This window comes from Molossus molossus, unplaced genomic scaffold, assembly GCF_014108415.1.
Source record: "Molossus molossus isolate mMolMol1 unplaced genomic scaffold, mMolMol1.p scaffold_m16_p_20, whole genome shotgun sequence".
Taxonomy (NCBI): Eukaryota; Metazoa; Chordata; class Mammalia; order Chiroptera; family Molossidae; genus Molossus; species Molossus molossus.
This window is the reverse complement of record NW_023425356.1, coordinates 33,898,658-33,922,567: the sequence shown is the minus strand read 5'-3', so window position 1 is coordinate 33,922,567 and position 23,910 is coordinate 33,898,658. Positions and strand designations below refer to the sequence as shown.

The window sequence follows — 23,910 nt, the reverse complement described above, 5'->3', positions numbered from 1 at the left end:
ACAGTACCAGTACGACGGGATGGACATTAGCAACCTGGCCGTGGACTTTGCCGTGGTGTGGAATGGCAACTTCATCATCGACAACCCTCAGGACCTGAAAGGTAAGCGGCTCCTGCTGGGTCGGGTTGTGATCTGCCCGTGACCCTGGGAAGGACCGGGCTGGCGGGATCAGAGCCTGCTGGCCGCTGCGCCATGAATCACACGCTCCCTCTGTCAGCGGAACTCTTCAGAGGATCCGAAAGCAACATTTGGAGCCATCAAAGGAGTCCTGTCGGGACCCCTGTTTTATTACAACCAGAGCATCTGCTGTGGCTGCCGGCTCATTGCGCTTTCCTTCAGCTCCCAGAAACTTAGAAGTGTCTGTGGAACCTGACCTAGGAGAGCAGCAGGCGGAACGTCCTGCCCGTTTCCTGGAAATGGAGATAGTGTTTCCTATCAGGTTCTGGTTTTCCGTCCCAGGCCCTGTCCCTGCACAAAGGAGGTTTTCGAGGCTGCTCCCCTGGTCCTGGGGCGGGTGGGAGTGACCAGCACGGGGACTCGAGTACACAGCTGGTGCAAGGAGGTTCAGGAAGGAGCTGGGCTGACACAGGGGGCTCTCCCTGGGGGCCACCCTTATTCATCGCCCTGTAAATACAGGTGCAGCTCCTCCTATGGGCCAGGTAGGCGCTCCCCTCAATACCAACACCCCATCAATGCTCTCAAGAATGACAGAGGTGCCTCCAATGTGATGAGCACTCACTGAGATTGTTTTTTTAATCATTGCAACAGTTCTGCTAGGTATGCCCCAGTATTATTCTCGTTTTATAGATGAGAAAACCGAGGCCCAGTGAGGTTAAGACATGGACCTGGCTTCGGCACAAAGTGTTTCATGTTTTTAAGACAAATGCTGCATGAGATCGCTCATAGGTAGACTCTTTTTTAAAAGTCAAACTCATAGAAACAGAATGTAGAAAAGTGGTTCCCAGGGCTGGGGGTGGGGGAACCAGGGAGAGGTTTGTTAAAGAGTAGATGGTGAATAAGGTCTGAGGATCTAACGTAAACCATGGCGACTTTAGTCAATAACACTGTGGTGTAACTGAAGTCTGCAAACGAGTAGAACTCAGGTGTTCTCACTATATACATGGTGAAGGATGCGTGTGTTAATTAACTGGATGGGAGGAATCCTTTCATTATGTATACATATATCAAAACATCATGACTTAAATATAGTACAATTTTATTTGTCAGTTATACCTCAATAAAGCTAAAAAAAAAAAAAAAAAAAAAAAACAAGAAATGGACCAAGAGTCAGCTTGTGAGAGCCAGGATCTGAACCAAGGCCATCACTGAACCACATCCCTGTCCTCCCAGAGACTCAGGCCACTGTGGGGTGTGAAGCCTCCTCCCCCAGAACCCATCCTCCACCACGAGCCACACACCTCACCACAGTTCAAGAGGTTGCCGCAGCCTCTCCCTCAGCCCGAGGGTCACCCTGGGGACACAGAGAGGGAACCTGAGGCCACAGCAGGGCCTGGAAGTGCTCCAGCATCTGGGGCAGCAGCTCCCTGTGCCAGACGCCACCATGAAAACCACGCTGCTCAGGCTGGGAGAGAGAAACAGAGCCAGGCAGGGGTTCTGCCCTCCCTCTTCCTCCTCACACCCGGGCCAGATTTTCTCAGTGCTGAGAGATGGGCATGTGCCCTGCTGAGGGTGCCTTTGCTCCTGGAGCTTAGAGAAAAACGGCCACGTCCGAGCTGTCGCATCAGATCCCCCCTTGTGGCGCTCCACAACGTCTAAGCAGCTCTGAGTACACGGCAGTGCCAGCTTCACACCCTTCTCCCTCCCAGAGCCTGAGGGACCCTGCAGGTTACCCACTGTGCTGGGTGGGAAGGACCGTGGTGTTTTAGGACTCGGGTTCTAGACTCCAACAAAGCAGGGTTCACGTCCTGTCTCTTTCACGTACAACTGTGTGAACTCAGACTAATCACTGCTCCTCTCGACATCCCGGGTTCCTCATCTGTGCAAGGGGGGAAGGGGTGCCTTCCTCTCCAATGAGATGCTAGCTGTGGGCCTTCTGTGCACAGTGACAAATGCTCAGCGTGTGCTTGTTCATTGTGAGATTTGTACCACTGCCCTCCACCATAAGAAGTCATAGGCAGGAGGATGTTTAAATGTGGTCCCTACAGCTGAGACGGGGGATGCTGGACAGAGCAGAGGAACAGGATGAGGACCTGAAAGAATGAAAGCGTACACCCCCCGTGCCCCGCATGTGCCTGACCTCCCGCAGAGACACACCAGGCCTCCTGCAAGCTTGTGTCTGCTGGAGTTGAAAATGGCATTCCGAGTGTTCTGCTTTAGCGGAATTCTACTGGGAACTCTGAGTTCAGAACACCAGCGGCAACAACTAAGTCCCAGGCTTGCAAACACAGTTCTGCTAACTGGCCTGTCAAAGGCTTCTAAGTCAGGAAATGACCAGAGCAAAGGCAGTGGATTTGCAGACTTCAAAAGTGACCTGCTAAGTGGCCACTTTGCCCTCTCTGGAGACATCGTCTCCATCCACAGGGGCCATGAACAAGACTGTGTCAACCCTTGCTCTTTAGCTCTACCTGCCCTTTGCCAGCCATCTGGCCTTTCTAGAAGCCCAGCTGACTCCTCTCCCAGGCCCCCCACTTCCCCGTGCCAGGCCAGGTGCTTCTCAGGACCTATAAGTCCAGCAGCACAGCCGGTTGGAATTTCAGGAGCCCAGCTTGGGGCACTAACTTTATTACAAGAGTCATTACGAGTCTTTGAACTTCACTTTTATGTGAAATGGGGACATTAGTCCTTACCTCCTAGGATGAGGGCCACGTGTGAGCATCAGAGAGGTAGCAGCATAAGAATGTAGTTTGCCGTCCAAGAAAAGATACTAAGTGCCTACAGAAAATCAAATATGTTACGGCACCATGCTAAGCACTTACTATACAACATCTCATTCAAACTTCACACACAAATAAAAAACAGTGACCATCCCCATGTTATCGATTAAGTCCCCAAGGTTCCGGGAGGTCCCATTCTTTGCCACATGGCTAGGAAGTGGTGAAGCCCCGATCTGATTCGATCTGGAGCCAGAAGTGTCAAGTAACATGATTTTTCTGGATTGCCTATAAACAGTTGCAAAGAGATTTCATGTATTATTAACTCTTCATCAATTATTCTCGCGACGATCGCGACGATGCTGCTATCTGTGGCTGGGGCGGTTTCGTCACGCCTGCACGAAGGTAGGTTGCGGGCCGCTGCCAGCCAGCTGAGGCCGTGCTGTCTTTGCAGTCCACCTCTACAAGTGCGCGGCGCAGCGGGAGAGCTGCGGCCTGTGCCTCAAGGCCGACCGGAAGTTCGAGTGTGGCTGGTGCAGCGGCGAGCGCAGGTGCACCCTCCACCAGCACTGCGCCAGCCCCGCCAGCCCCTGGCTCGACTGGTCCAGCCACAACGTCAAGTGCTCCAATCCCCAGATCACCGAGGTGAGTCCCCCGAGTTCCGGATCGGGACGGGATGGCCGGGAGCTGACCCCGGGGCAGCGGGAGAGGAGTGCAAGCTGACACTTTGCGGAATAACTCTCGGCGTAGGGTGTGATTCATAAAGCCCCTCCTGGGTGTCTCGATGGCCCGTGTCCAGGTGTCAGTGACACGCGTGTGGAAGTGAGTCCTCGTGACTGTGCGGGAATGTGCGTGCGCGCAACGCGGGAGGCAGAGCCAGCCCAGCCTCCCTGCCCGGCCGGCTGGGCGGGGGGTCGCGGGCGGAGCGGGGTGCGAGACGGGCTGCCTGGTAGGTGAACATTTCAGAAAGCAGGTTTCGCTTTTCTCGGCAGAAATGTGGTTTCAGGAGCTGGGATGAGCTCAGAGTTTGCAAAGTTGAAAACAGGAGAAGAAAGGCAGGTACTCCATGAGCCACAGTGCCATTTCCCAGGGTTTACTGCCTGTCCCACTTTCTTTGTGCAATTTAATGGAAAGAAATAGGTAATTAATTATCCTGAAGAAAAAAAAAAAAAAGAGATGTTTCCTGAATAGCAAATTGCAAAGGAAGATGAATAGACGATGTGCATGAACGTGCAGCTGCTGGGGTTTGGAACGGCCTGGGAGAGGAACAGTTGTATTTAACTTTGTTGGCATTATGTACTCATCACTCTTCGCTGCTCCCAGTTCACTCACTAGCACTTGGGCTTTGAAGCTAATCGCACGCTCCTTCTGGTTGTTAGGAATAAAGGCCTGGGCAGGTACCACTGTGGTCTGCGTGTTGAAGAAAGCGAGGAAGGGCTGCCTCTTTTCTGAGCAGACGCTCTGTGGCTTTTCCTGCCTCGGTTTCACTACTGGCCAGAGAAATCAGCTCTGGCTCTCACCTGTGTCGCTGGGTATTGGGAAATTTCGGAAGCATCCTTGTGATCTCAGCCAAGATCCAGATCAGTGGAAAGAAAACCCTCAAGATCAAGTGAATGTTATTAACCTACAGACGGGTTCTTTAAAGAGGGAACACATATTTATTTAGTGGGCTCGGTGGGCACCGTCTCATTTAATCCTCACAACCCCCATGAGCAGTAGATATGCTCACCTCCCTGTCACAGATGAAGGAAATGAGGCTCAGGAAGGGAGTGAGTTGCCCAAGTTCATATAGCTGTTAAGGGGCAGAGCCAGCATGTTTAGCTTTGATGTATTGAATTATAAACCATTTTAAAGCCTTTACTTTACTCTTTTGCTCGAGTAACGTAAGACAAGAAGTAGTACTTCCCCTTCCTTTCCCCCGATCTTTCTAGCTGCTATAGACTTCATAGGGGCCGTCCATCTACATGGCTGTGTGTCCCAGGGAAGCACAGTGCCCTGAGACAGTGACGTCTGCACCACGCCCTCCTGCACCCAAGTAGGAAGGTGTTTTGAGAATGCAGACACTGCGCTTCCCCAACCTGGTTTCCTTTTGAATGTGGCCAGTGATGGGGCCTATTGACTTTCCCCTGTGGGTTCATCTTCTGGGAAAGAATGTTTGCAGGGGCTGTCCCTGCCTCTGCCCTCAGACAGCTGGCTCCCCAACCTGCTCAGGGCTCTGTGCCTGTGCCCCAAGTGTCATGATTTCCAGCAGCTGTTGGCCTGAAAACTTACTGTGTTCTGTAATTCTTCTTGTTGATGCACTTATGGTCTCTAGGTCCCTGTGCCCGTGCCACTGGGGCTCCTAAATTAGGCCAGGACTCACTTCCACCATCACCTCCCACCTCTGCCAACTCTGGCTGCTGCCCCAGCCCCATCTGTCTACTCATTGACGGGCAGGGGCCCCTCCCAACCCAAAGACAGGCTTCTCCCTGGGAACCTCTGCCTGCACCACCCATGCTCACTGACCGGGCACTGACAGGCTGCTCTCTTCACAGAGGACACCCAGCTACATGATGCTCATTAACCCCCTGAGGTAATTGGGCTATAATTGATTTTCTCAGTGAAGATAGCAGCAGGAGCCAGAAGCCCCAAGCAGTGGGGTCTCCTGGTGGTTTTTTTTTACAAGCAGAGGCCATGGATAAATGAAAGTGCATCGTTCTGGAGAGACAAATCCATGCTGCGTCTCAAGCCCCTCTGGGCAAATCACTCTGGATGAGACATGTGGGAGGGAGGACCCCAGCCTGGAATGTTTCATTCACTCTTATCAGAAATATTTTCGTTCATTTTGCATCTTCTACTCCCAACCTATCCTCCTCTCCCTGCAAAAGTCATTTTCCTTTTTTTTTTTTTACTTTTAATTTTTGGAATAATTTTATACTTAACAAAAGGTTCAAAAATAGTACAGAGAACTTTCATATACCCTTCACCCAGATTCTCTAAATTCAACATCTTACATAACCGCCGTATAATGATCAAAGTCGGGAAATTAACATTGATCCAGTAATGCCATATAATATGCATGGCTTGTTCACATTTGCCAGCTGTCCTGCTGATGCCCTTTTTCTGGTCCAGGATCCACTCCGGGGTCACAGGTGACATTCATGGTCATGTCTCCTTCATGCCCTGATCTTTCTTTGTGTTTCATGACCTTGATACTGTTGAGGAGTGCAGACCAATTATCTTGTAGTTTTCCCTCAATTTGGATTTGCCTGATGTTTCTTTATGATTAAATTCAGGTTATATGTCTTTGTCAGTGAGTACGAAAACAGAAATGTAATGTACATGTCAAAAGGGCACAGGTGCCAACTTGATTTGGCCCCAATAGCCAAATCTGGGGCAATTTTAGCAAGAAAATAACTAATGATGCTAATGGACTATAAACAATAGAATAAAATAAGAGTGCATGGTCCTTATTGACATAAATAAACAAACAACTCATGGAGGAGAGAGGAAGTTTTACTAGAATTTCAGCCCATGAATGTAGAAGGAATTATGGAAATCCAAAACTCAGCATTTGCAAAATTCACAGTGATAATTGTTTGAGGCAAGAATGGCCAATGAATGTTAAAATTAGTGGATGAATGTAGGATGAGAAATAGTATATTTACTATTCTCCCCACAAGCTGTCTCCCCACAAGATACTTATTCTTTACAACAAGAAATAGTAACTTGACAGTAAAAGCACCTGGCAGATACTACCTCAACCAAGTGACTAAAGTTAACATCTAAGGAATGGAGAGAGCCAACCTCATGTGCCTCTCCATAGGATGTGCTAAGAACACGACCTCATTTCTACGGCATCAATTTTTCTGTGTGCCCAAAATGTATAATTTGTTAAAAGAAAGTTTTCAGGAGAATCAACTTATTTTCTTTACCTTAGCCTTCTTGGCTAATTCGTTGACATTAGCATAGGTGTTTTTCTTAATGATTGGAATTCTATGAGACCCATGCCATTTTTCTCCCCCTTGTCCCTAGCCCTTATGTGTGCCCACTCAGTGCAAGCCGATGTGCAAACAGAAGCTATTTCCTACGCAGATCCTTCTTGGGGCGGGGGGAGATTCTATGACGGCTGTGAAGGCTGCTGGGGGCGGCGGAACTTCCCATGCTGGAAACAAATCGGGGCTGGAATGGGTGCTTCCTGCCCAGGGGCCGGGCACCAATGAGATGCCCTCGAATGAACGAGTTCTACTTTAGGAAAAGGAGTAGGCTCAAGCTTAGAGGAACAGCTGTGTTCTTCCTGAAGCCCTCCTTACCCCGCTGTCTCCATGACAACCAAGCCCACCCCTAGAGACCCATCTCTTATGGCAGTTTCTTGTAGGACAAGTCGTACAGCCTATCAGATTTCCCAGTTTGCATAAACTTCAGGTTAGGACCCCCTCAGGACTCACCGTCTGCTCTCCTCAGCCAGCCCATGTTGTGATAATGACGCTGTCCCCGGTGGGAGGCATCCCAGACTGCTCCCACTCCAGCTGTCATCCTGGATGTCTGTGCACGTATCACCTGTTCAACCCCAGGAGCGGGAGCCGTGCAGAGGCTCGGGAAGCCCGTGAGATGCCGGCCCGTCACGTTTCCGTTCCTCCCAGCGCGCGCTTCAGGACCTGCTGGGACCTCGGAGAGGAGGATGTGACGAGCCACCCGCTGGAAAGGAAGGCTCTGAGAAAACATTTTCCAAGAAGCAGTGTGGGCAGCATCCAGCCAAAAGGGAAAGGATGCTGAATGTGTTCTTAGGAAGAGAAATGTAGGAAGGGCCGGCCAAGGGGCTTTGGGGCTCATGTGAAGAGGTCTCCACTCAAAGCCAGTGCATTGGTCTGCGGGGGCTGCAGTTACCAAACACCTCCAGCGGGTGGCCGAACAACAGAAATGTATCTCCTCCCAGTGCTCGAGGCTAGAAATCCAAGGTGAAGGTGTTAGCAGGGCTGGTTTCTTCTGAGGGCTGTGAGGACAACCTGTTCATGTCTCTCTCCTGGCTTCTGGGAGTCTGTGGCAATCTCTGCCGCTCCGTGGCTTACAGAAGCATCACCCCAATCTCTGCCTTCATGTCCACAAGGTTCTCCCTGTGTGCATATCTGTCTCCGATTTTTTTAAAAAATAAGGAGCCCACCCTGGCCGGTTTGGCTCAGCGGTTAGAGCGTCGGCCTGCGGTCCAGAGAGACCCGGGTTCGGTTCCCCCTAAGGGCGCGTACCTCGGTTGCAGTTTGTCCCCGGCCCTGGTTGGTTGAGCGGGTGGCAGCCACTCGATGTGTCCCTTTCACGTCGATGTTTCTCTCTCTCTCTCTCTTACTCTCTCTCCCTCCCACTCTGAACAAAAAGTGGAAAAATGCCCTCAGGTGAGGATAAAAAGATAAGGATCCCAGTCATGTTGGATCCGGGTCAACACCAGGCACCTCATTTTAACTTGGTTACTTTTGTAAAGTCCCTGTCTCCAAATTAAGGTCCCATTCTGCAATCATGGGATCTAGGGCCTCAGCACAAGACTTAGCAGGGGACAAAATTCTACTCATAACAGAGTGTTCTGAGAAACAGGAGGAGATGCTACAGTTCTAAGGAAGTTGATTCCCTCATTAAGTATCCACTTAGTGAGTGACTACTATATGCCACGCTCTGGGCTAGGCCCGGAAGTTCTCACTGGATAAGTTAGTCCAGGTGAGGAGGCGGGATCATGCAGCCTCCCTCTGTAGAACCCCAGCCTGTCTCTGCACATCGGCCACCTAGAAGAGGCTGGAAACTGCGTGCCCTGCAGCCAGTCTGCTTTCTGCAAAGGCCTGAGACAGAAACTTCTCACCTGCACCCTTTGCAATTGTCTCCATTCAGAAAGAGACTGCAGCAGGGTCCTAGGTCTCCACATCTACCGAGGACACAACTTCAGGCCAGGGGCATGAGCAGACAAGCTGCTTCCTAGTTCTGGGAGTCTTAGCAATAACAGCTTGTCTTTAACGAGACTCTACTGTGTGCCGGGACCTGTGTACTTTGCATACCCACTCCCCCTAAGAATTCTGCAAGATGGCTCTAATTAGCTTCATTTAAGAGTTGGGGAAGCAGTGCTTAGGGAAGTGAACAGTTTGCTGACAGTCACGCGTTGCTTAGTGGCAGAACAAACTCAAGACCAGGCCTCTGACTCCAGAACATAATTCTCCCACCAATCCATGTGACCTCTCTTGGTCAGACGGGATGGAGGGGTTTTCCCTACCTCTGCACCTCACCCCACCCCAGGTGTATCAGAAACACCTGGGCCAAGGAGTTGCCAAACTGGGAACCTTGACTACCCTTTCTATTGAGCCTTAAAATAACCTTCACCAGTCTTGTTTAACATAACTAGGTTCACACATATCTCTCTGAGGTGGGGGAAAACAGGAAGAGCATTTTGGGGTGTGTTTCAGCTTAGGGATATCACTTCTTGCCAGTCTCGGGCAGATATAACTTAATGCATGTTTCTGGAAGCCACCAGACTCGATGTGTTGGCTTCTGGTTGTCTCTATGAAGGAGATGGTGGTTAAGCTCTGACCTCTCAAGCATCTCAGCTTGATGGATGAGCCTGGAGGAGGGGCCCAGGTGGTTCACGCCTGCAGGTGAGGACAGAAATCGGTGAAGTAATGGCAAAGCAGGACTGAACTGCACAGGGTGAGTCCCCAGGGCTGGAGTCCTCAGGAGTGACCAGGAACTTACCACCATTTGAGTCCCAAAGAACGTTCCTGTGTGTTTCTGAAGTCACCCACCACGTCACCCAGTAAAGGCATATTCATGCCAGGTCACACGGGTACTGGTTCTGCTCTTGTCTCTCTGCTGACCAGCTTTTACTTCGTAAATGTTTCAACCTCAGTAACTTCACTCACACCTCACTAGCTCCTGCTCAGGGGAATACATCCTCTTTAACATGATCTTAGGTACATGCAACTGGGAAAGAAAACCCATTGTAGAAAACCGTGCACACCGCCTTCCAAAACCAAACCTAAATCATTATTGCTACTGTAGTCATTTGAGATGACCTATCGCTCTTGCTTCCTCCTACTCCCTTCTTGCCCAAATAATTTAAAGTAGATATTTGTTTTCCTCCTGGATTCCCTCAGATGCAAATGCATTTATGAAACTGTTTGGGGAGCTGGACAGTTACAAGTATTTCTCTGTAAGGCAGCCTCGAGCCTCTGCAGGAAAGGCCAGAAGCCACCTACCCAGAGCCAGAGTGACTCGCTGCAAAGTTCCCAGCAAATAAAACATAAGTCAGCCAGCTTTCCTGAGAAACAAGTCAGCACTCTGATCTCCGTTCATTTATTTGCAGGCCTCATTAATATAACATCACTGCAACAAACAGCTAACGGGGGATGGTGTCAAGATGAATAATGGAGTTACTCTGCTGAGATAACAATTAGGTTTCGAATGTACTATCAGCTAAGACAGCCAGCAAGGATTCACGTCGGGCAGGGGAGCTGGCACCGCCAATGCCATAGATTTCTGCAAAGCCAGCAGCTGGGCTCTAGCCTATTGTGAAGAGCGTGCACCCCATGTGCACACAGGCTCACACACACACACACACACACACACACACCAAGTTAGGGAAGAGTTTGCATGCCCATATGCACACACAGGCTCATACACAGCAAGTTGGGGAAGAGTTTGCACACCTATATGCATACACAGGCTCACACACACCAAGTTGGGGAAGAGTTTGCACGCCCTTTTGCACACACAGGCTCACACATACCAAGTTAGGGGAGAGTTTGCACGCCCTTTTGCACACACAGGCTCACACCAAGTTGGGGGAGAGTTTGCATGCCTTCTTGCACACACAGGCTCACACACACCAAGTTGGGGAAGAGTTTGCACACCTATATGCATACACAGGCTCACACACGCCAAGTTGGGGAAGAGTTTGCACGCCCTTTTGCACACACAGGCTCACACATACCAAGTTAGGGGAGAGTTTGCACGCCCTTTTGCACACACAGGCTCACACCACGTTGGGGGAGAGTTTGCACGCCCATGTGCACACCCAGGCACACGCGCTCACACACACACACCAGGCTGGGAAAGAATGTGCCGATGTGGCCCTTGGATCAGCATCCAGGTGTCTGGGATCCAGGATGGGATCAGCATTTGCCGGTACAAAGCTGGCATCACTGCTCCCCACAGTCCGGGGAACTCTAAGCAACGGGAAAGGAGTGATTCAGTCGGGAGAGGATGAGCTGTCTGCACACTGAGACTTGTCCTCACTGGCTTGTTTTAAGGACACAGGGCTGCTTGGTGCAGAGCCATCCTGATCCAATCTCAGAAACAGGAGCTTCGATACACAGCATGACCATCGGTCAGGGATGCTCCCTCCTGGAGCGACTTTTCTGGGGCCCCCTCCCCTGGCTGCTCTGAGAGGCTCTGATGTCAGTCTCTCCTGTCTTCTCTGAAGAACCCAGTCTAGGGTGCAGACAGCCTGCTGGGGACATGGCAAGGGCTGGGTAGGCCCCTCAGAGAGGCTGCCGACACCATGCTGGACAGTCTGCACACCAGCCACTCATCCCATGCTGTCTGTCCCTCCCCTGAGTCCCCTCCAAAAACAGTAAATACCCAGAGGCTCACCCACATAGGATGCTTGTAAAAACAGAGCCACTTGCCCTGGCCAGCGTGGCTCAGTAGGTTGGAGTGTCATCCTCTACACAAAAAGGTGGCAGGTTCGATCCCCAGTAAGGGCGCATGTGGGAAGTAGCCAATCGATGTTTCTTTCTCACATCAGTGTTTCTCCCTCTCTCTTTCCCTTCCTCCCTTCCTCTCTCTAAAATCAATTAAAAAAAAAGAAAGAAAAGAAAACAGAGCCACTGTTCCTCTGGACCTCAGCTAGCCCGCTTCTGCCCAGATTTCTTACTCATAAAACAATAATGAAAAAAATAACAGCTAAGAGTCACTGAGTGCTTACCTGGCACCCAGCACTGGCTTGACACCTTAGGTATGTTCACTCAGACCTCACAATCACTTTATAAGGTAGAGCTGTCATTACTATCAGCCCCGTCTCACAGATGAGGAGAGCAAGGCTCTGAGGTGTGATATCTTTCTTGAGGTCACACTGCTAGTAAGTTTCAGAACTAGGAGTCAGCTACTTGGTTCTAGAGCCCCATGTCTGAGCAGCAGACTATCCTTAACCCTTTCCTGGGCTCACTTAGACGAATGCAACTCTCAACCCACAGGGTGGGAGGCAGGGAAGGCACTAGCCTCTGGTGTCAGCCTGCTGCAGAGATGGGGAGGAAGCCAGGTGTCCCAACCCCCAGCACCATTTGGGGAGATGGGACATGCACAGGGAGAGGTGACAAAGGGGCAAGGTCACGGGGCAGTGGACATTCACAGGGACAGGGGCAGCAAGGAGGGAGGGGGAAGCTGAGAAGTTTGGAGAGAGGGCAGTGGCTAGCAAAGCCGACTCCAGAAGTTGGAAAGCCGCAGCATGGACTTCGCTGAGGGAGAAGGAATGGGGACCTGGGCAGAGGGAGCCCACGGGCAGAGGGAGCCCACGGGCAGACTGTGGCTTGACCACCCACCGAGGGTGGGAGGAGGTCAGCTCAGGCAGTGTGTGGTGAGATAGACCTGGCCGGCCTCTGCCACTCCCTGTGCAACCTCGAGCAGGTGACTTACCCTCCCTGGAGCACTATTCCCCATCTATACGAGGGCGATGATAATCATACCTCCCTCAAACTGTGCCACAGTTTGTTTTGAGCTAATAGTGGGATCAAATATGTAAAGCCTTTGGCACAATTCCTGGTTCATGATACGTACTTAATGAGTGAAAAAAACGGCCGTCATCATTATCAGCATCTTCAATAACCCGGAGCCGATGCCGGGTTTCTGTCTTTTCTCCCACGGTGTCCATCAGATGAGAGACACAACCGGAGGAAGGGGCTCCAGGATGGGAGCAGGCTTTGTGAGTTGGCCACCAAGAAGGGGTCCTCCTCTGATTCTTTGAGCCCCGATCCTGTCAGGGGACCCACTCCACCCCTGCAAGGCTCCCGGGGTCCCAGGAATGCCCTCCACCTCCACGCTCCCCAGACTTGGGAGCCCCGGCCTCCAGCGCCTCCCCGCCACGGCCGGGCGCAGCCCACCGGAGCGCTCCAGCTGTAATTAACCGGCTGCGCTGCGCTGCCCTGGGCGGCTCTGTGGCACAGTTCCCTCCGAGCTGCTCAATTAGTGGCTGCGAGAATCAGGGCAAGTACAGCATCGCCGAGGCTGCTTTCCAGGTCACGGCACCCACGGGGGAAACAAACATGACACAGTCTGGCAGGAATACCGATCTGGCCAGGGTGCTTGAGTGCCGCCCAGGGCTCGGTGGGGCAGGTGGGGTCTGGGTGGGCGGGAAGTGGCTCTCCAAACCCAGGCTCCGGAGGCGCTAGAGTACCCAGCAGACACGGGACTCTCCAGGGCAGTCCCCTGCCATCAGCACATGCCAGCCTCACCCCACATCCTCTGGCCTGCTCATCCTGGCCCAAGATGAACAGATAAAGAAGTCCTTGGCCGGGACTCACACTAGCCTCCTTTATACCGGATCATGGTCAGCGACTGCTTCTCAGACAGGGTTTAAGGCTGCGGAACGGAACCCTCTGCCCTGATGTGTTTCCCACATTTTCCATCAGAATCCTGCAAAGAGACACACACTTTATTCTGCAGCCAATTAAAAAGCAAGTACTCTTAAGGCAAGGTAATAACAGAAGCTACTGCCCCCTTAAGATGCAGATAAAGGTTTCTTTAAGGAGGAGAGAATAGCAGGGTGAGAGGTGCCTAAAATGAGAGAAGAAACCTCGGAGAGGAAAGAAAGAACGGAGAAGACACCAAGGGGTCAGCCTGGTGAATGTCTGCGCAACAAGGGCAGGAAGTCATCAGCACAGACCCTCCTGCTGCACGTCGGGCAGCCTTTGCTCAAGCCGCAAGCCTACCTGGGGTCATTCCCCTCTCGGGGGATGCATGCAGCTCCGAGGTCCAAGGAAAGCATCTCAAATGATCAAGGGGTTTAGAACACAAGCTCTGTGGACAGAAGCCACGAGAATCCCAGGAGTGAAGGCCAGGGGTGACATGGTTGCCGTCTGCAGCCTCTGAAAGATGTCTGATGAGGGGGCAGCTGTTCCGTCGTCCGTTCGATGAGGAATCACAGCAGAGATTGGCTTAAAGAAAGGAAGGGAGCCCTGGCCGGTTTGGCTCAGTGGTTGGAGTGTCGGCCTGCGGACCAGAGAGTCCCGGGTTCAGTTCCTACTAGGGGCACATACCAAAAAAAAAAAAAAAAGAAAAGAAAAGAAAGAAAGGAAGGAAGGAGATTACAGGAAGAGCTCCTTGATGATTCTGATGTTCAAAGACAGCATCACTCCCAAGCAACACATAGGCACCTCCATGAAAGAACACACTTTGGCCCTGACCGGTTTGGCTCAGTAGCTGGAGCGTTGGCCCATGGACCAGAGAAACCCGGGTTCAGTTCCCGCTAAGGGCACGTACCTCGGTTGTAGTTTATCCCCAGCCCCAATTGGGGTCGTATGGGTGGCAACCAGTTGATGTGTCTCTCTCACTTTAATGTTTCTCTCTCTCTTCCTCCTTCTCTCTCCAGTTCTATCTGAAGATAAATGCAAAAATGTCCTCGGGTGAGGATTAAACAAAAAAAAAAGTTAGTTCCAGAATCTGGTGGAGACCTGCGTTTCCCAGGAACGAAAAGCTGGGAATGTTTATCAAGGCAGTGTGTTAGTTTAGGTTGCTAAGCCAACGCAAGAGAGCCCCTGTCCCAAGGTAGTTATTGACCCAGTGGGGAAAAAGCAGTTGAGTCCTGTGTGGGCCCAGGTGTCCTGGGAACGTTCACAAAGAACGGTGGGGGTGTAGGAGAAGGTTCTGCGGCCGAGCCTTGCACCAGGGGTAGGTGGCCCTGCTTCATGGGCATGTCAAATGCCCATGGCCTTTAGGCCGTCATGCCGTGGGGCCCTGACCTCTCCCTAGGAACACACTTCCTAATGAGAGCTGAACCAGAGCTCAGGGAGGTGGGGAGGCAACAGGTGCCCACAGGAGCCAGCACAGAACCTAGGGGAGACCTTCAGTACCCCCTTCACCCTGCTCAGCAACAGCAGCTGCTTCTGGGATCCTCTCTCCCTCACCCCTTACTCTGGCTGTGACTTCTGAGGACCACAGAGAATAGATTCGAATAGATTTCTGGTCCACGTTATAATATGTTACAAAGCATGGGGCTGAACTTAGTCGATACCTAAAGATCTTGCCAGCTGATTTGACAGGTTTTCAGCTTTCTTTTCCCTCTCTCCACCCCCCCTCCACACACACACACACACACACACACACTCATACTCAGCCCAAACTGTAAAATCATTTGTTTGTGTGGGTGTCTCATTCAGAATTACTTTCTTGAAAGAATTCATTGAGTTTGTTGGTGAAGCGCTGTGCCAACCCCAGAATGGCTAATAGCCAAGGGGCGGGGGGTGAGAAGGGAAGGAGGAAGGGGTGTAGACCATTTTATTTATTTACTTTTCCCTCCTCACCAGAGGATATTTTTCCACTTTTGTTCAGATAGAGTGGGAGGGAGGGAGAGAGGAACATTGATGTGAGAGGGACACATCGACTGGCTGCCTCCCACACAACCCCAACCAGGGCCGGGGACGAACCGCAGTGAGGTACGTGCCCTTGACTGGAATTGAACCCACAACTCATTGGTCCGCAGGCTGACGCTCTAACCGCCGAGCCAAAGCGGCCAGGGCGGATGTAGACCATTTTAGATGGGACCGGCGGGCCCCCGAATGAATTCCGGGAGAAAGGGTGACGCGTGGCCCAGAACGTGCTTGTGCGCGATCCGCCGGAGCCGAGGCTGCTCTCAGCTCAGCCGCTCCGCCCAGCCCCGGCCCAGGCCTCCAGGCTTTCTCCAGTCAGCCACGGCACCTCTCTCCACGGGGTCCCCCAGCGTCTAAGTCGTGTGTTTCTGGTCCGTGTGTCCTCCTTCCAGATCCGTGGGAACACCCGTCCTCCCTAAGCTCCCAGCCAACACCACCGCCCCGTTTTGTGACCTAGGAAGGCACAGGTGCGGGGAACACGGGGAAGGGGACGGCTGGTTTGCAAGGCCTGCTCTGTAGACCACCATCACGTGAGGGACTTCCAGATGCTCCCGCTTCACCTTCACAGCGTCCCTGGGAGGCAAGCATCTGTTTCTGTCGAGGACACTGAGACCGAAGGGCACGGAGCCCGTGAGTGTGGGAGCTGGACTTCCGATTCCAGCCTGCGTGGCGCCAGAGGCTGCTGTCTTCCTGCACAGCGCTGCCTGGTGCCAGCGGTCTCTCTTCTCTACCCAGGGCGGGCAGCAGCCCAAGGGCTTCCCGAACCTGGACGCTAAGACGCGTGGCTCTGACGACCACCCGGGCCATATCTTTCCCCCGTCCCTGGGGGGCTCTGTATAACTCCACCTGCCAGCTCGCCGTCGCCTCTGGGAGCAAAGCTCTCCCTTCCGCTGCGGCCCGCACACCGTCCAGGTCCGCAAGGCAGGAGGCAAAGCCTTCCTTGGAGTTCTGCAACAGTAACGGGGACCCTACCAACCTCCCCGGGTGGAATGGCTGGACTTGGCTCCCAAGAGAGCCAGGCTTTGTGAGGGCTCCACTGGTGTCTGATGCTGCTTTTAAGAGTCTTGGCGTCAGTCTCTAGGGTGGGCTTGGGACCCTGCAGCTGCCTGGACTGAGGAGGTGTCCCAATGGGATCCTACTTACTCCTTCTCCAGAGAATGGATCCTTTCCCATCAAGCCTCACCTTTGTAGCCTCTCCCAGCATCTGGTCCTGGGAAGAAATAGGAAAGCATCATGCCTGGGTTTCTGCCACTCCAGACCACCACACAGACATCAAGGCCTTACAGTCAGTCTCACCTGGAAGCCACCAGGTAGCGGTACACCTTCCTCTGTCCCTTTGTACTCTGAGCCCACATCTCCACCTGACTCTCTGATTTGTAAGCTAAGGGAAAGCAATGACATGTGCAAAGGCCCGGCGAATTTAAAGTGTGCGTGTGTGCGTGTGTGTGTGTGTGCAAGAACCCCTGGATGACAGGTGTGGCTGAAGAAGTCACAAAGATCAGAACCTGAAGGACAGGTCCTTGACAGTGATTATTGCCGTGACCTGATCAAGTACTTGTTCACGAAGGTCACCCTGGCAGTCAGATGTAAGGGAAGGACATGGGGTCCGGCTCTTCCTGTGGGTGAGAGGTGGTGGAGCCCTGCTTATCACCTCGTCTGGAATGCAGAGCAGAGCACAGATTCCAAAGACACCTGGGAATAAAAACTGGTCATGCCTGTTCTTATTATAATATATGCATTATATATTATGTGTTATATATATTATACGTGGTTGGTGATGGAAAGGAAACAGTGGAAAATGCTCACGAGATTCCAGGCTGGGTGCACTGTGACTTCATAAACCTTGAAAGAGAATCTGGGAGAAGAATCGGGTTAGAGGTGGAAGGAAGATAAATTAAGGGTTCATTTCTTTTTTGGGGTGTGTGTGGTACGTGCCCCTAGCGGGAACTGAACCCCGGACTCTCTGGGCCGCAGGCCGACACTCAACCGCTCAGTCAAACTGGCCAGGGCAAGGAAGTGTTCATTTCTAAACATGGTGAAATCTGAGGTGCCCGAGGGACACGCATGTGGAAGTGGAGATGTCCGGTAGCAACTAGATATATGGATATGGAGCTCGAGAGAGAGGTCTGAGCCAACAGTGTAGATTTGGAAGTCATCAGTAATGGAGGCATTGGGAATTCTCTTGCAAATCAAATGCTCACCACCTCATCTGTGTTTGGGAAATCCAGACTTCCACCCCGTCACTTTTGTTTTAAACAAGGAAGACGTAAGCCCTGGAGTATGATGGCTGCTGAGTGCCTTGACCCCCAAACTCCTCTCACCCCCAAACTCCCCTGCCACCTGCCCCAAGTGCTGGCCACCCAGCACATAGATGTGCCACACGGGGAAGAAGAGCCACAGGGACCCAGCATCCCACAGGTGCTTTCCAGTGACTCAGGGGCTCTGGTCCTCCGGGTCTGCATTCCAGCTGCTGGTAGCTGGGTCAGAAGGCATCAGGCTGGCATCCCCACACCCCGAACTCTCTATCTCTTTGACATGTGTCTTTATGCCAAGATCATAACTTGCTAACAAATTATTTAGTCTTTCTCCTGAGCAGCTCAGTACCCATGACCATGTCTCTGACCCTGACCCTTAAACGTGGGAAGGGGACGCTCAGTGCCCTGACCCTTAAGTGCAGGAAGGGGACTCTCCAATGACTTACCAGCCTGAGGAAGCTGCCCCAGGGCATCTGCCAACACCACTGCGTTCTCACAGTACAATCTCTACATGCTACCTGTAAGCTGCAAATATTTTTAAGCTTTCCAGAAATATTTCATTTCACAGTTTTTCTGAAAGGTTGTAATTAACTGCAGTGAGCAAAAGAATGCATTTTTAAAAATAAAAGTGGGGGAAGGAGAGTGAGCTAATCAGCAGTTTTGTCAGTTGTTTTGGTAGGTGGGTCCCTGCCATGGGGTGGGGGTGGGGGTTCAGCTGAGCTCATTCCAAGTAGATCAAAGGAGAACCGGAAGCTCAAGTTTGCTTAAAGCAAATTCTTCCCCACAGGTGATCCCTGCGGGCAGGGAAGCAGCCCTTTCCCTGGTCCTCATTGACAGGGGCCCATCTGGCACTGTCCACTGTCCGGGAGGCCAGGGTACCTGAGGACACTGTGCCGGGGAGAGGGGAAGAGCCAAGATTGAGTATTGGTTATTTCTAGATCCCCAGGGACAGAAGAACGGTGGGTGACTGTTCCTCGTGCCAGCTCCTCTCTCTCCAAACTGCCCCGCCCCAACCCCCTCACACCAACACACAGAGGTGCTCCTGAGTCCCACCACTCTCCCTCCATTGATTCATTTCATGAATCTGGTTGATTTTTATTCAGGTGGGATATTGTAATCCCAGAAAAGGGAGTCAGAGCCATCGACAAGGCGACCCGGGTAAAATGAGTCCCGGAGGAGAGTGTGCAGGGCCTGGGCTGACAAGGAAGGAGGGAGCCTGTACCAGGGAGGCCTGCAGGGGCCGGTGGGGTCAGGGGGTCTGAGGGAGTTCCAGTCCAGTTCAGAGGGCCTGCCCTAGACCTCATCCCCACCATCATCTCAACTGTCCACGGTCGCCTGGGGATCCATGTTGGAGCTGGTAGCAGAACTCATGTGCCCATGTCACAGGTAGAGGGCAGAGCCTATGTAGGGAGGCAGGAGGCGGGAAGAGTTTGCAGAGCCTTGGACGGCATTTTCACCTGTCATCTGTGCCCTGGGGCACCCTGACTCCTGCCCACTGGCAGCCCCATCAGCACATACCCCAGAGGGCCCCAGTGACCAAGGGACCAAGGCTGCAGCTCTCTGCCCAGAGGCCCCACCTGGAGAGTCTTGTGGACTGTTGTCCTTGACCAACCTCCTCCCTCCCCGTCTCGCCTTTCTTACCCTAGTGAAGAGAGCCCTGGGCTTTCTTACACCTATGTGCTTAGGTTTGCAAGTACCTTAGACTAGGACACCCAAGTCCCCTTCCAGTTCCGGAGTTCTGTTCCTGCTTAGGACTGCGTTCTGCTCTGACATCCTTCTACTTCTGGTAACTGCGGACCACGGGGGACGTGCTGCCTGGAGTCTGTCGGATCTCAGAGCTGCACTTTTCCCGAGCCCCATCTGTTCCCCTGCAGCTCCCTGCCTTCGGGCTCCTAGGGGTCCCCCAGCTTCCCCTCCGAGTACACCTTGTCACTGCGCGCCAGGCAGCAGCACTGAGTAAGGCCTCTGTCTCCCCCTCTTGACCGTCAGCCCCTTGAGGGCATATTTCCGGTGCTTTCCTCATTCTGTTCCCAGCTAGCGCACAGGAGTGGCCATAACAGCACCTCGCAGTTACGCAGGTCTCTCTGTGTACAGAATGCTCCCAAACACCCTGTTTGGTACTCTGGAGCCGGGGGCGGGGGCTGGGGCGGGGCTAGTAGAGATGACTGTCCCCCTTTCACCACGAAGAACTGAGGTTCAGGGAGATCCTGTGACTTGATGGCAATCAGGCAGCTAGTGAATTAGAGACGCTTCTCCAGCAATGACTTTCTGCCTAGACTCCAGTACTCCCTGGTTTCTTTGTAACAAATGGATGAAGAGTTCATGACCAAAAGACCCCAGGAAGGGGTATGAAACACGACGCCGGGATCCTAGACGAGCCGAAAAGTGGAGAAAACACTCTGTTCACACAGCTTCCTGGTGTCCATCAGCGTCCCCAGGCCTCCCTCAGGGAGGCGGCGGACGCAGCTGCCTCCGCTCCTGGGCCCACAGGTGCTCATCCCATTCCCTCCCACAGATTTTGACGGTGTCCGGACCGCCCGAAGGAGGGACCCGCGTGACCATCCACGGCGTCAACCTGGGCCTGGACTTCTCCGAGATTGCTCACCACGTGCAGGTGGCTGGGGTGCCCTGCACACCCCTGCCGGGGGGTTACATCGTCGCTGAGCAGTGAGTCCAGCCTGCTCTGGCCGCCCTTTTCCCGGGGGAGCTTCTGGGCGGGCAGGGACACCCTCTCCTTTCTCTGGGACTTTTCCACTATTCATTTCCCATCTCCCTTTTCCAGTGGACCCTGCCCCCAGAAGCCCACCCGGGGTCCTGTCCCTGTTCCCTGGCTGCTCTGGCATCAGGGGTCCCTGCGCAATGCTGCCCCCAGTCAGTTGTCGCCTCCCCCCGGGGCCATGAGTGAGTGGTTCCCAACCAGCCCAGGCTCCTCCTCCTCTTCCCTGGCCCCTCCCTGCCAGGCCCCATTGGAATGCATCATGCAAGGTGGGCCATGGGCAACAATTTGTTTGGCTCCTGGGGCTCTGACAGCAGCTTAATCCGAGCAGGGCCTCCGCCGGAGCAAATTCATTTATTTCACTAAGGGAAATGTCAGCTGGAAATTAGAAAAGAGGCGTGTAGCAGCGGACTGGCGCACGGGGCTCTGGGAGTGACATATGTTCCAATCTGGGGTGTTCATTTGGCAGTGGCAGCCACTGTGGAGCTGGTGGGCAGGAGGCGGGCAGGAGGCCGGGGCGGGAGGGTGGAAGGAGGGGTGCCTCTTGTTCACAGGAGAAAGGGAAGGGAGCAGCCAGATCACTCTGCATCATTGGTCAGATAAAGTCTGATCAAGTCGCCCTGGTTCCGCGGACAACACAGCTCCCTCTGCAAGGGGTCCTGGGAACCTGACCGAGAGCTCGGTGTGGGGGTGGGGCCTCTCTCCCTAAGCTGTGCCCGCTGCAGCCTCGGGTCCTCCCTCAGAGCTCCCCAGAGCCAGCCTTTAGTAGCAACCACGAAAATGACATCATTTTCTTTTATCAGCACTCACATCCATTATCTCATTTTTCACTGGTCAGGACTCCACAAGTACATATTGTTATCGTCATTTTACAAAGCGAGAGAGAAGCAGAAGGACTTTCCCAGTCACTCAGAGCATAAGTGGCCGAGACAGAGTTGGAACTTGAGTCTCTTGACTCCTCGTCCAGGCCCCTTGCCTTCCTGGGGCAAGACCCCGGGGTAAGAGCGGCCTGGAAATTCCATGAATCTCCAGAATGTGGCTTCCACGGTCAGGGGCCTGATTCCAGTGTGGCCAGGGCTGGGTCAGCGTGAGAAGGGCGAACTCCCAGACCCTGAGGCTGGGTGTGACCCCTGCCAGCAGCAGCGGAGCAGAGCTGGCCCGATCCTTCAGACCTTCCGACCTTCCGACCTTCCTATCTGATCCTTCAGTGGCAGTGTTATGCCCGCCAGGAGTGCAGGTCGGAGGAAAGAGATGAGGGAGGGGACGGGGATGTCACATAAGTCCTTCTGAGCCAGAGAGGAGGTGAGAGCCGATGGGGCGGGAGCCGGGACAGCCGCAGCGATGCCCACAGGCAAGGCCTTTCCGGACACCAGTGCCCTGCCAGCCTGGGCTACACAGTTGGTCCCACTGACCCAAAGCCACCTGGGGCCCCAGATGCCACAGGAACCCAAAGGAAGGGTGTTGGGTGAGTGAGGGGTAAGGCTTTGAGGTAAGAAGAGCTTGGGCAGCTGGACATGGACATGACGTGAGACTTGGATTGAAAGGTGTTCTGAGTCCTGGTTTCTCTCCGGACCAGCCCTGAGACCTTTGCAGACTGTTCGGTCTCTCTGACCTTCATCAGCCTAAGGGAAATCATGATTCCTGCTGCAGGAGTTTTGAGGAAAATTCAGGAAAATGAGAAAATGGAGTCTGTAACATGCCATACAAATGTAAGGTAGTAGTTTTTTTTTTCCTTAATTTTTTTTTCTTTATTGATTTTAGAGAGAGAGCAAGGAAGAGGGAAAGAGAGAGAGAGAAACATCGATGAGAGAGAACGTCGATTGGCCACCTCCTGCATGCCCCCCACTGGGGACTGGGTCTACAACCTGGGCATGTGCCCTGACTGGGAATCAAACCAGCGACCTCTCGGTGCGGGTGCATGGGTCGATGCTCAAGCACTGAGCTACACTGGCCAGGCAGGAAGTAGTTTTATCTACGAAATCAAATGCTCAGCACTCCTTCGGGCCCATGGGGAAGAAAGTCCTGATAGAAACCGGAAGTGAGGATATGAACGGAGCCTGGGGAGGTGACTGGTCACCAGGGGTCCCTGCCAAGGCTGGTGGTCGGCCTAGGAAAGCACCACCATTGCCTCGGGGCGCAGGGCAGGCCGGAGGTGGCGAGCACACTCGGAGCCTTGGCTGGATGCAGCCCTGGTTTCCAGCCGTGCCAGGCTCATTACCGCTCTCAAGGTTTCAGAGTTTGTTAGCGTCGTTAAAGCCTCCACCCCGGGCGGGGAGCAGCAGGCACAATCATTACAGATGTCTGCAGGAGATGAATTTGGCTAACTGGGCGTGGTGCAGAGTCCCGGGTGTGGGCGGGATTAGCAGGCACAGTAATGCCTCGCCATATGCTTGTGCCTGCCGTCTATCACTCAGCAATTAGGTTCATGTCAGTTAAAGGGCCCCGCTTACCCCTGCCATCAGCACCCCCACAGGAGTGGAGGGCGAGGGGATTCCATCACAGGACGTTTTCCGGGTAGTGGGGTGCAGGTTCAGGCTACAACTCAGCTGGTCCTGGGACAGGGGTTCTGTGTGATATGGACTCAGCTCTGGTCCTCAGACTGCCTCCCTCTTATCTACTGCACCTGTAAACTCAGCCAGAGCTGGGTGGATGTTAGATGCGCATACCTAATCCTCACCCCAGGTGCACACTCGTCCAGGAAAGGCGCTGTCCAGGCCAGTTTAAGGGAGGGGTCAGGTGTGGGGGTGAGGGTGCTTGCTGAGTGCCAGAAGGTCAGCTGTTGATGAGCTAGGAGGCTTTGGGCAAGTGACTTTGCTCCCTGAGCCTCAACCGTCTCATCTGGAAAGTAGGTATGTAGAAACAGATGATCTCTGCAGTCACGCCTGTGGTCCTTAGGATGTCAGAGGAGTAAAGTGTATGCCCCATGGGCCTGTCCCCAACATTAGAAAGCGTATTGGTGGCACTAATGTGTCTCCAGGAGTCCCCTGTCAACCAGGAGGAGCCAAGCCTTCAAATGCTGAAGCTGAATGGCTGTTGGACAGTTATTTAGTCCAACTCCTCACTTTATAAGAAAACATCTCCAGCTGTTGTCTCCTAATGACATGGAGGCACCAGGGATGCGGGGAAGAGGCAGGGAAGGCAGGAGGCCTCCAGAAATCAAACACCACAGGGACTTGGCCAACGCGTAAGGCTGAAGGAGGAAGTGGTGTACACCCCACCGCCTGTGGTCATCTGCAGCCCGGGAAGTGGGGGGCACAGGTGGTTAGCTTCTGAACCTTAGGAACCCAGCCAGGTCTTCCCTCCCCCCACCCCTCCTCCCACAGCACCCTCAACTCCACCCCAGCATTGCTGCCGGGTCCACCCTGTCCCCTTCCCAAAACACACGTGTGCCATTCCATTAACCCCAGCGGCAGCAGGTGGAGTGGTCAGAGGCACGAGCTTTGCAGTCGGGCTGACGTGGGTTTGAATCGTGGCTCTGTGGCTTACCAGAACCGTGGTTGTAACGAGCCACTGAGCAT

The 23,910-nt window shown here is 53.2% G+C and overlaps 1 protein-coding gene across 1 annotated transcript in view; it reads left to right on the top strand.

Moving 5' to 3' along the window:
* The window catches only part of PLXNA2 (plexin A2), a 205,189-nt gene that overhangs the window by 151,009 nt on the left and 30,270 nt on the right, over positions 1–23,910 (top strand). The window contains exons 11-13 of the mRNA XM_036272998.1: positions 5–101; positions 3,286–3,476; positions 20,192–20,343. Of these exons, the coding sequence (XP_036128891.1) occupies positions 5–101; positions 3,286–3,476; positions 20,192–20,343 (440 nt within the window). The remainder of the gene's footprint in view (positions 1–4; positions 102–3,285; positions 3,477–20,191; positions 20,344–23,910) is intronic.